The 12,437-nt window shown below is 40.8% G+C and overlaps 1 protein-coding gene across 2 annotated transcripts in view; it reads right to left on the reverse strand.

The window, feature by feature from the left end:
* LOC120936993 (collagen alpha-1(IX) chain-like) overlaps window positions 1-12,437 on the reverse strand; it is a 56,493-nt gene that overhangs the window by 9,930 nt on the left and 34,126 nt on the right. For both annotated transcript variants that reach the window (XM_040349855.1, XM_040349856.1), the window contains 4 exons: window positions 11,740-11,793; window positions 9,131-9,202; window positions 2,995-3,030; window positions 244-288 (listed from right to left, as the gene is read on the reverse strand). In XM_040349855.1, coding sequence (XP_040205789.1) covers window positions 244-288; window positions 2,995-3,030; window positions 9,131-9,202; window positions 11,740-11,793 — 207 coding nt within the window. The remainder of the gene's footprint in view (window positions 1-243; window positions 289-2,994; window positions 3,031-9,130; window positions 9,203-11,739; window positions 11,794-12,437) is intronic.

A 12,437-nucleotide genomic window follows, 5' to 3' on the forward strand; every position in this document is an offset into this window, starting at 1 on the left:
TCTCACATTTTTGTAAATAATTTATTATATCTTTTCATGTGACAACGCTAAAGAAATTACACTTTGCTACAGTGTAAATAGCGAGTGTACAGCTTGTATAACAGTGTAAATTTGCTGCTCAAAATAGCTCAACACACAGCCATTAATGTCTGAACCGCTGGAAACAAAAGTGCTCTCAGGTGTGAACTATATGTACTTTACATGGCAATATTATCTTCTGATTAAAGAGAGGGAAAAAATTACCTTTTGTCCTTCTGCACCTTTAATTCCTGGAACCCCAGTACTGCCCTGTACACAGAATAAGACACAATAACAAGCAAAAAAAGATGTGTAAAAAGCACATTGTAGAATACAGCAGATGTATTTTCTCTTATACTGGGATATGGGAAGATACTAAGGGCCAGATCCACAAAAGGGATACGACGGCGTATCTACTGATACACCGTCGTATCCCTGTTTCTATCTTTGGAACTGATCCACAGAATCAGTTTCCAATAGATAGGGAGAAGATCCGACATGTGTAAGGGACTTACACTGTCGGATCTTAGGATGCAGTACCTCGGCCGCCGCTGGGGGCATTTCTCGTCGAAATGCCGCTTCGGGTATGCAAATTAGCACTTACGGAGATCCACGAAGCTTTTACGCTTCGTTTTTTCTCCGTAAGTATTAGTTTGCAAACGCAAAATTAGGGCTGCTTTTACAAGGCCTAAACTGTTTAGGCCTTGTAAAAGTAGACCCTTCTATCCCGCGTCGCCGTCTTTTTTTTTTCAATTTTTTTTTTTCCCGCCGCAACTCGTATTTTTTTTTTTACGCCCGTCGCGATTCTCAAAACCCGGCGCAATGTAAAACCGTGCAAAGCACGTCGGGAAAATGACGTCGTGAGCATGCGCAGTATGTCCGGCACGGGAGCGCGCCTAATTTAAATGGGACTCGCCCCATTTGAATAGGAACGCCTTGCGCCGGTCGGATTTAAGTTACACGGCCGAAAATTTCTAGGTAAGTGCTTTGTGGATCGGGCACGTAGGTAGAAATTTCGCGGCAGTGTAACTTAAATGGGAATATTTAAGTTACGGCGGCTGGCTGTGGATCTGGCCCTAAGTTCCAGAAGTAATATACAGAGCAATGTGTCATAAAACATATACCACAATATTCTCTAGTAGACATCACTGAATGCTTGTACCAGTCCAAACAATGAATAATTTTAAACTTCAATCAAAATATGCAGTGATATTTTTATTAAATAAACAATATGTGATCATAGTAAACATTTTAATAAATATGTAATTGTAACTGAAACTCTAATCACATATATAAGCAAAGTCATAAGAAAATGTTCTTTTTTTTCATAGTTGCATGTACTGTACCTCATTTATAAAAATATTCCTGTAAAAATGACTTACTGAGCTAATGACTTCTGTAGCAGCTCACTATAAATAAGAAATGCTGTGATCTTGCCACACAGGCAGCGTTGAGTTGAGAAAATGCTCCATTTTAACACGATAGAAGCTCAGGTCTGATACTGTTATTAGGGGCACAGTAATAGTTTATTCTAGTTAACCTCCCTGGCGGTAATCACGAGTGTGGATCGGGGTGAATTTTCATTACCAAAAGTGGTAACCCCGAGCCACACTTGGGATTGCATCACAGGATCCAGGCAAAGTTACTTACCTCGTCCCCAGGATCCTGCAATGTCTCCCTGCTGTGTGTGTGGGCTGTGTACTCCGCTCGATTCATCACTGTGCCGGGCTCCATTCCCTGTGAGCATCGCAACGCACGGGGGCGGAGCCCGGTGGCAAATTCAAAATGGTGAAAAATACATAACACATACAGTACACTGTAATCTGTAAGATGACATTACTGTATCAAAACATTTCACCTCCCTTTTGTCCCTAATGCTTTGTCCAGTGCCCTGCATTCACTTTTATATTATATATACTGTTCTTTCTGCCTAGAAACTTGAGATTGTCCATGGCAACCAAAAAACTCCCTTTACATCAAAAGTGGTTTTAGACCAGCTAGAAAACAGCGATATTAAATTAGAATCACTTGCAGAATTGAGAGATAGTGATTCGCGATGAAATCTGTCATCAAACACTGAAAGTGACGACAGCGACAATTCTGCAACTGAGAAAATTTCAGTGTTTTTGATTTGATTACATTATTGAATAACAGTTATTATATTATTATTTTGTATAGTTATTTATTATTTTATAATTTATGATTTTGTGTTTCAAACTTTATCCTACCCGGGATGTCTACTAGACTCTTGTTTGGACAGATTTAAGTTTGTTATTCCTAAGAATTACAGGCCTACAATATAAATCTTTCCATGCAAAACAATGTACCGCTATTAGCTTAAAAAATCTAACATAATCATGCCGCCAGGGAGCTTAATATTACAAAATAAAGTTATGCACTATGTTTATGTGTTTAGAGTTCTGCAAATGGATACATATCTGTAAAGGACCAGTACTTTGTAAACACAAGATTGAGATCTCCCCTCCATAGTTTCTGACTCTGTCTTTGCCCGTTTGGGTTTGCATTGTTCACACTCATCTTGGTATGTTCCCACCCTGTCTTTTTATTATCAGTAATACAAAACTTTCATAATAGCTTTGGCAGGCATGTATACCTGGGAATATAGGTGCAGATAACTCACTACAAAAAACTGAAACATCAGTTTTCTAGTGCATTGACCCTTTAAAGGGAACATGTAGTGATACAACTATGGGGGCTGAGATTGCTGACCTTCTTCTGAAAATGCCAGTTACCTGGCTGTGTTAGGTGTAGGTTTCTTACATTAGTTATTTTTGCAATAAATGTAGAGAGGCCGCATATACTATATGCATCCCTGTGTAAACACAAAACTGTGCTGAGTGCATGAGCCCGGCACGCTACCATCACAGTCAATGGTGGTGACAGGAAAGCTCCCAATGCATACTTGCGATCGGGAGATTTACAATCATGTAAAACCTGTGACAGCCAATAAAATACCTTTGCTCCTGGACCACCGGTAAGACCTACATGTCCCTGTGAAAAAAAAAAATGGTCATTAATTTTAGACATGAGAGCATGGATTATTCATTATAAAAAATGTATACATTCACACAAAATATTAGTGTGTGCTAGAGTCCTATAAGGTCTAGAGCAGTGGTTCTCAACCTGGGGGTCGGGACCCCCTCGGGGGTCGAATAAAGATTTGCCAGGGGTCACCATATACTGGGCTGTTCCTGAAGCCCGCACCACTCTCCCAGCCTATTTGCGGCCGCCCAGCAGGGCTATCCCTGGATCCTGTGGCCACCTAGCTGGGCTGTTCCTGGAGCCAGCGGCCGCCCACTCAGCCTCTTCACAGGCGCCCATTCAGTTCATGGCATGGCTGGGGGGCAGAGACTAGAGGTCAGCTGACTGGTGAGGAATGTAAAGTGGGAGGGGCTGGAGGAGACCCCATCTCCTGATTTCGAGACACCACAAAGTCAGAGACACCGTGAAGTCGGAGACACAGTGAGTAACACTACCTGTGATTATAGTTGCCATTAAAAGGACTCAGGAAGCGCTAAATGTCTGTGGGTTAGGGGCGCAAATTACTTGTCTTGCCTTGGGTGCTGACAACCCATGCTACAAAAATAATTTTACTGTTGGGGGTCCCCACACCTTGGAAAATGTTATCAAGGGGTCACGGTACTAGAAGGTTGAGAACCACTGGTCTAGAGTATAACAATACTAGGCACCTTGAAGGGAGAAATAAGTGGTTAATGAGAAAAAGGGCACGATTGCTTGCTTAAATTGTGTATATTCCTATGCCTGTCTGATGCCTAGCATGACCGTGACGTTAGAAGCAGGTGTATCACTGCATGGCTGACACACAGACAGGAGCTGACAGGCAGGGAGGGAGGGGGTGAGGGGGACAGAGGAGAGCAGAGGAGAGCTGCAGATGACAGATCCATAAGGATGGAATTCTGGTCAACATCCAAGAGGGTCTGTAAATATTAGTCCTTTCTGACCAGCATTCCCACAGGTGGCGGTCAAGCTGAATGGCCAGTTTGATGAGGCCTTCAAGGGTAGCAGGAGCCTCCACTCTAGCCAATTCATTCTTAAGGGCTTTGGACAGACCAAGTCGATACTGGTATTTAAGGACGCCTCATTCCATCCTGTAGTCTATTGTATGATCCTCCAATGAGTGTCTCCCTTGTTACAAGGTATGAAGGGCAGTCATTACAGTTGCCATGGGTTGAGGGTCATCGTAGAATTGTTCCATGGCATCCAGCAATGTAAAGATTTAGTTGAGCAGAGGATTTTTCTGCTCCAGCAGGTGGTGGGCCCAAGACTGGGTTTCATCTGCGAGCAGGGAGATAATAAACCCCACTTTAACGGTTTCCAGTGAAAAAGTCATTGGCTGGAGTGCAAATTATAGAAGACAGGTATTCTGGAATGCCCTGAACTTTCATCTGTCCCCTTGGAAGCATTCAGGAACTGGTACTCTGGGTTCTGGAAGTGGCACCACTATGGTGGGAGCAGAGACAGAACATTCTTGAGCAGGAGCAGCAGAAGCAAAGGATGCAGCAGGAGGCTTTTAATCAACAGATGCAGATGACATGGTTTTGTAGGTGACCTTCCAACTGAAAGTAACCTTCTTGCACATTTTTCACCGCTTGGGTAAGGGTGGCAACTTGCTGGCTCAGAGTCTCTAATGGGGATGCACCTCTTTCAGCCTCAGACATTATGGTTGGATTATACTGTCACGTACCTGACTGGAGGCTGAAGTGACAAGAGGACTTTCCTTGCGGCTAAGTGCAGATTACACCTGAAGGTGAAGCCAGAGGGTGCTATGCCCAAAGATGCACTGGCTGCCTAAAGGTGAAGCTGCCTGATGGTTCCAGATTTGAGGACACCCAGAAGTAGAGAAGTAGTCACAGCAGGTGATTCTCTGGAGGTGCTGGCAGATCGTGACTGATAGGTAAAGCAGGAGCAAGGTCAGAAGCCAGACTGGGGATAAAACACAGGAAGTCAGTCAGGAGTAGAGGCAGATGCGTGGTTTGGATCAAGCCGGGGTCAAACACAGGATGTCTTTTAGAAACAAGGCAGGAGCAGGTCAGTGGATCAAGCCGGGATCAGATCCAGGAGAGAAGCCAAAGCAGGTCAGGGGTAAACTGGGTCGGTAACGTGTAATCAAATAGAAACACAAGGCACAGGAACACATGATACAAGGCTGACGATAATACAGCAATTTGTGAGAGGAACTGCTGTCTTTATATAGGCCAGTGGATGCTGGCAATTAGCACTCTTTACGTACATCGATGTGGCATTGCGCACAAAGATTCATCATCGCGTGCCATTTGTGCCAGTATGCCATACTGGATATTGGCATATTTACCAGGTCTTCTCGGAATTCTTCACTGATACTTCCTCATGATTGTGTAATCTACTGAACCAGACTGAGAGACCATTTAAAGGCTCAGGAAACCTTTACAGGTGTTTTGAGTTAATTAGCGGATTAGAGTTTCACACCATGAATCTACATATTGAACTTTTTCACAATATTCAAATTTTCGGAGATACTGAAATTTGGGTTTTCACTAAGCCATTATCATCAAAATGAAAATAAATAAATGCTTGAAATATATCACTCTGTGTGTAATAATCTTTAACCACTTCCCAACTGCCCTATAGCAGTTTTACTGTTACAGGGCGGCCATGCTGCGCAGGATCACGTATATATACGCAATCCTGCACTCCTGGGTATCGGGCATGAGTGCGCACTGCTGGCGGCTCACTCCCGCTGTGATCCTACACAGCGGGAGCCGTTCAGAGGGAACCGCGGACTCAATGTCCGCCGTCACCCGCTGATCTTTCTGTAAACAGGCAGAATGGCAGTCTGCCTATGTAAACAAGGCAGATTGCCATTCTGTCAGCACAGAAGGCATGGATCTTCTTTTCCTGCAAAGCAGGTACACCGATCCATGTCTTACCCTAGTAAAAGTACCTCCCCCACTACACTAAAACACTAGCTAGCACTCAGTTAACCCGTTGATTTCCCCTGATGTTATCCCCTTCCCAGCCAGTGTCATTAGTACAGTGACAGTGCATATTTTTAGTGTCCCTGGTTCCTAAAAAAGTGTCAAAAGTGTCATCGTCTGATTTGTCAGCCGCATTATCGCAATCCCACTATAAATTGCTGATCACTGCCAAAATGAATAAATAAAAAATCCATAAATATATCCCATAATTTGTAGACACGATAACTTTTGCTCAAACAATCAATATACACTTATTGAGATTTTTTTACCAAAAATGTGTAGCAGAATACATATTGGCCTAAATTGAAGAATACATTTTTTTATTGGATATATTTTCTAGCAGAAAGAGAAAAAAAAGAGCAAAAAAAAAAAAAAAAAATCACAGGTGATCAAATACCACCAAAAGAAAGCTCTATTTGTGGTAAAAAAAAGGACAAAAATTTTATTTGGGTACAGTAAACTGGGATCCTTCAGCTCTGAAAAACGTACGGTGTCATGCGGAGTCCCTCAGGGGTCTCCCTTGTCACCCGTATTGTTCAATATCTATCTCCGCCCCCTCTTTGAAATCATCAGGAACCAGAAGCTACTTTACCACTCCTATGCAGACGACACTCAACTGTATTTCTGCATCTGCAACAAAAAGGATCATTCTCTTGGACTAGAGAAATCCCTCTCTCTAATAGATAGCTGGATGACATTCAGTTATCTTAAACTCAATGGTTCAAAAACAGAACTTCTTCTGTTTCACGCAAACCGGAAAAGTCACCCCGCGTCAACTTGGACTCCCCCACCCATTCTGGGTAAAACTATCGCCCCTAGCACCAAAGTCAAAAGTCTCGGAGTCATTTTCGACTCCAACATGACAATGGATGCACAAATAGGGTTTGTAGTCAGCGGATCCCATCATTTGCTTCGCCTATTAAGGCAGACTCACCCCTTTTATCCGAAAAGAGGAAATTGCAGTCGTGGTGGGAACAATCATCAATTCCAGACTAGACTACGCAAATGCCCTCTATCGAGGACTCCCCAAATATCAAATCACTTGTTTGCAAATCGTTCAAAACACAGCCGCTCGATTAGTGACTGAAAAAAAAACATGGGAACCTTCACTGATATCCCTTCATTGGTTGCCAGTAAAAGACAGAATCACTTTCAAGGCTCTCTGCCTAACGCATAAGTGTATTCACGGTAACGCCCCCAATATCTATGCAAAAAATAATAGCCCATAACCCCAAGTCCAAAGGAGATCGAAGATTTGCAGTTCAATGACCTCGGCTGTGGAATGTACTACCAACCACCATCCGACTGGAGTCAGACCACTTGGCCTTCAGGAGAAAGATTAAAACCCATCTCTTCTGAGGTCAAGGGTGTTCCTTTCCCATGGAATAGAAACAGCGCCCAGAGGCGATTCAGTTCGCATGTGCTGCGCTTTACAAGTTTTTCACTTACTCACTTACTCAGTGTCACACAACTGCACAATTGTAAGTTACGCAGTGCCATATCGCAAAAAATGGCCTGGTCATGAGGGGGAGTAAATCTTCCAGAGCTGGGGTGGATATAATATATGAGTTGTACTTTTTAATTGTTTTACTAAAGTAAATTTACTTTTTGATGATATTCAAAAGGAGAAAAGGAGGGTTGGGGCTGCTCTGTGCAAAAACACTGCCCAGAGCAGGTAAGTATAACATGTTTGTTATTAAAAAAAAAAAACACTTTAAGCTAAAGTGTTACTAAACCCAGGACCCTGCACTTACTATATCTGACCTCTCACAGTACACAAAAAAAGGAAATGCCATTATTTTTGTAAATATAAACTGCTAAATACCTTTACTTATCAGCAGTATATTGCAGTTTGTGACTTCTATCAGTGTCCAGCCGAGCACTGATTAAAGCTTGTAGGGGGGTTTTCATTCTCCTCTGATTGTCCTATGAGACTGTATTACCCCTGACTTTCTGTCTTGATTGGCCCTGATCACAGCACCCTCCCAAAAAGAATAAAATAAAACTAAGCATGTTCAGAGTGTCTTCTAGGGCTCTGTTTTGTCAGCAGATGGATTAGGCCTATATTTGCAGAATTTGGGGCAGATCCACAAAGAAAGTACGCCGGCGTATCTATTGATACACCGGCGTAATTTCAAAATTCCTGCGTCGTATCTTTGTTTTGAATCCTCAAAACAAGATACAACGGCATCTGGGTTAGATCCGACAGGCGTACATCTTCGTATGCCTTCCGGTCTTAGATGCAATTGCGTCCGCTAGGTGGCGTTCCCATCGTAATCTGCGTTGAGTATGCAAATTAGCTATTTCCAACGATCCACAAATGTACGAGCTGCCGTCGCATTTTTAAACGTCGTTTCCGTTCGGCTTTTTCCGGCGTATAGTTAAAGCTGCTATCTGGTGGCGTACTCAATGTTAAGTATGGCCGTCGTTCCCGCGTATAATTTTGAAAATTTTACGTCGTTTGCGTAAGTCGTCCGTGAATGGGGCTGGACGCCATTTATGTTCACGTCGAAAACAATGACGTCCTTGCGACGTCATTTGGAGCAATGCACCCTGGGAGTTTTGATGGACGGGGCATGCGCAGTTCGTTCGGCGCGGGGACGCGCTTCATTTAAATGAAACACGCCCCCTACTCGCCGCATTTGAATTCCGCGCCCTTACGCCGCGAGAGATACACTACGACGCCGTAACTTATGGCGCAAATTCTTTCAGGATTCAAAGAATAGCAAAGTAAGTTACAGCGGCGTAGCGTATCTCACATACGCTGCGCCCACGCAGATGTATGTGGATCTGCCCCATTACCTGCAAATATAGGCCTCAATAGCAGATATAATCCTTCCTTCTCCACCAATGGAAATGAGAACATCTTAGCCATGCACAGACTATCAACAAATCTGCAGGCAATTTTGGGCTTTCTTTGCAGCCCAAAATTTAGTGTTATATAGGAACCCTGTACTAAATATTCATTTATAACAATATACATATATACAACTATTTAAAAACAATACAGCAAACGTCAGTTTATGAACTTGTACATGAGATGTAAGACAAAATAGCTTAAAATTGTAAGCATTTCCCAGGAAAAAAATCAAACAAAACAAAATTAATAAACTCACAGCTGCTCCAGGTGGACCAATAAATCCAGGACGGCCAGGTATACCAGCTTCTCCTTTTATTCCTGCTAGCCCCTATTTATATTAAAAAAAATGCAGCACTTTGATAAAGATGATCTAATTGCATTACAACACAACACTAATACCTTTTAATTGCATTGAACATATATTTCTCCTGTGGTTATTCTGCTGCTAGATTCCATCCTGTCCAGGACTATACAAAGAGTAAAGGAAGCAGCTGCCTACTGTTTCTAGGAAACACCAAACAGCTGCCATTGTTTTCTCTCACCAACCTAGACTGGAGATCAGCACAACAGTAAAAGTTATATAAAGTAAGAGGGTGGATTGTCCTCAAATGTTCTTCTATACTGGAATTAGGTATAGCTATTTTGGTGGATATATACAGCACAGTAGACCCAGTAGCTGGCGTTGGTGATCCCATATTCTCTTGTTGGGAGGTTTTAGTGTGCCTTAAAGGGCCCTGGTGATCTACCCTTGCGATTTATGTCTTTGATACGAGCCAGCTTTATCCCTCTATTGAAACATTTGGTGTCACCTTATTATACACAGAATACAAAGGGCAGGCATCCTGTTGTACACTCATTTGTGGCGAGCCCTGTGTCCATTACCATGTGATCCCATAATTTTCTTTTTGGCTGCGCTATATCTACCCATTTCCAGTAAGATACTGGAACTTTCCATGTAATACAGCAATATACACCTTAGATGCATGCCCTGATATGATTGGCTGGCTCCTTTGGATGTCATTAGGGGGTTCCTTAACTCTTGGGGAGTTTTGTTCTCCTTGCATATCCTTCCCCTGTTTGATGCCACACGTGTGTCTCCTCTTTCCTAATCATCACCGCCCTCTCCTCTGCATCTGAAGTCATTCAGCTCCCAACCAAACAGTCCTGAAGAAGCAATTATATCTTGTGAAACATGTTGAAGTTTGTGAATCTTTGCTGAATATTGACCTATTTGGTCCACAAATACATTGTGACAATTTTTGTCTCCTTACTCAGGATTCAGTATCTGTTGAGTCTTTGTAGAAGGAGTTTCTTTGTTTTATTTCCTCTTTTTATATGTTGATTGTATTTTAATGTATATCCAATAACATGGGTTACTTTTTATACATACTGCATAATGCTGTGCCTACAAAATCCATGTTTGGAGAAGCTTATCTAGCTTCTCCCTTCTTTTCATAGGTATAGCTAGGAAGAAGCAGTGCTAGAGAGGAAAGCTATACTACTTAATAAGTGCTGCTCACACAAAGCTGTGGAAAAGTTTATCGCAACATAGAAAGACAGAATGGCAGCTGGGATTCTCATTTACTTTTTTTTTGTCAAGGTCCTCTATAAAAAATGTATAAGTTACCCAACATTTGTAATTAGCTCTCTATATTTTCAGTTTTTAATCACACCTTGCTTTGAACTCTTGAGTTATTTGACTGGAGGAAAAATAAACTATGTGTATTTGCTAGTAGTTACTAGGTAAAATAAGAATAAAGCAAGAATAAAATATGTGGTTTAGCATACAATCCAGATAGTGTAGTATATGTATCTGGATATTTATGATTTCAATGCTGGGTAGATTTTACAGCTCTAGTTTTGAGCCAACCATACTATTTGGGCCTAGAATTTATTATACCTGGGTTACGTATTGGTGTTTGACATCCAAGCACGAAACACTGTTTAACATGTCCACAAAGTTAACCTTTTTAAATCAATACCATTATCTTAAATATTTGTTTGGGTCAATGACTATACCCTAAATGATTATGTTTTTTGTTTATGATACTCAAGATAAGAAGAATTTCTAAAATCTTCCAAATCCTCTACACACCCAGATCTGCAATATTGCAAACTAAGAAATCCAGATAATGTCCTCATGCAGCTGCTTTATTCAGTTCAAAGAGATCAGTGAACTTCACATTTTTTTCTGTTCCCTGTATAAGCTTGTTGATTAGAGATGTCTAGATTAGTGGCCCAGACCAATTTGTTTATTAATCATATCATAGAGAAAAGTATGAAAGGTTGTATAACTTAGAAACAATAATATGTTGAATATTTGCAAACACTAGAGGGGCCAATAGAAGTTAAATTTGATTTTTAGTAGATCAAGAACTTTAAAAAGTAGACAGTTGAAAGATCTGCAAAACTTGAGAAAACATTGACTTCAACAGTTTTCAGCTGTCAACCATCTTCTCCACACGTTCCTGAACTCACCTGCTACCGAGACCTCTAATACAGGCACCAGCTTTGTCTCATGTAACTAACTCTTTCACAAACACTACATAGCTTACCCACTTACCCAGTCCCATAATGATATGTTAGCAAACACTGTTTACCCAGCACAGATAACATAGCATGATGTTTGAATGCTGCAGAAGTGACTAATTATGTATACCCAGAATACAAAACTCCAGGACAGCAGAGAGACCAAGTATAGATATAATATAACCCAAGTTTCTTTACAGAAAAAGTAACAAGGTATAATTGTTCAGTTTTTGAAAACATAGGTTTGAGACTACAGCACTGCATTACGTAGATAGAGAAAATAGAAGGCAATGTTTTTATTTATGTGTTATTTCACATATTTCACATATCACTTACAGATTTTCCTTGTGGACCTTCAGGGCCTCGCTGCCCCACAAATCCCTTTTCTCCCTTGAAAAAAAAAAAAAATACATAAATGTCTAATACTGAAAACAACTAGACATTAAACTGTGACATTAAGTCACATTACATATCAAAATGTATAATGATAAAACATACTAAAAATATTTCACTATAGTCATTTCAACAACTAAAACGTTAAAACAAAATATCAAATGGTTTTGACTATTGCCCATAATTACACCAATCAATTCTGGTGCATTTGTACAGTCCTTGCTTTTCTTAAATGCATAGGAAATGTGGATGTATTTTAAGTGTTGCAAAAGACACATTAGTAAAATGAAAATATATTAACCTTACCAGTGTTATTTTATTTTTTTAACAGTACTGAAAATCAGTTAGCCCCTATTTCTCCAAATTAAGAAAAAAAAAAAAACGATTGCTTAACATTTGTGATCTTTCACAGTTGATGAAGAGCTCTAAATTAAAACGTAGGTGAATTCTGTAAATAATTTTCCCTTGAAAGGGTTTTATTTAAAAATGATTTTCAATCAGTGATATACAGTAACCCACAACAATTGGTTGAAACACAATTAGACTTTATCTCTTCAATGATGTTGGTGATATATTGCTAGTAGATTATATGATTTTTTCTTTATATATACACTCAAGAGAAACTGTTTAAATATCAGTTC

The sequence above is a fragment of the Rana temporaria genome, chromosome 4 (assembly GCF_905171775.1).
Source record: "Rana temporaria chromosome 4, aRanTem1.1, whole genome shotgun sequence".
NCBI classification, from domain to species: Eukaryota; Metazoa; Chordata; class Amphibia; order Anura; family Ranidae; genus Rana; species Rana temporaria.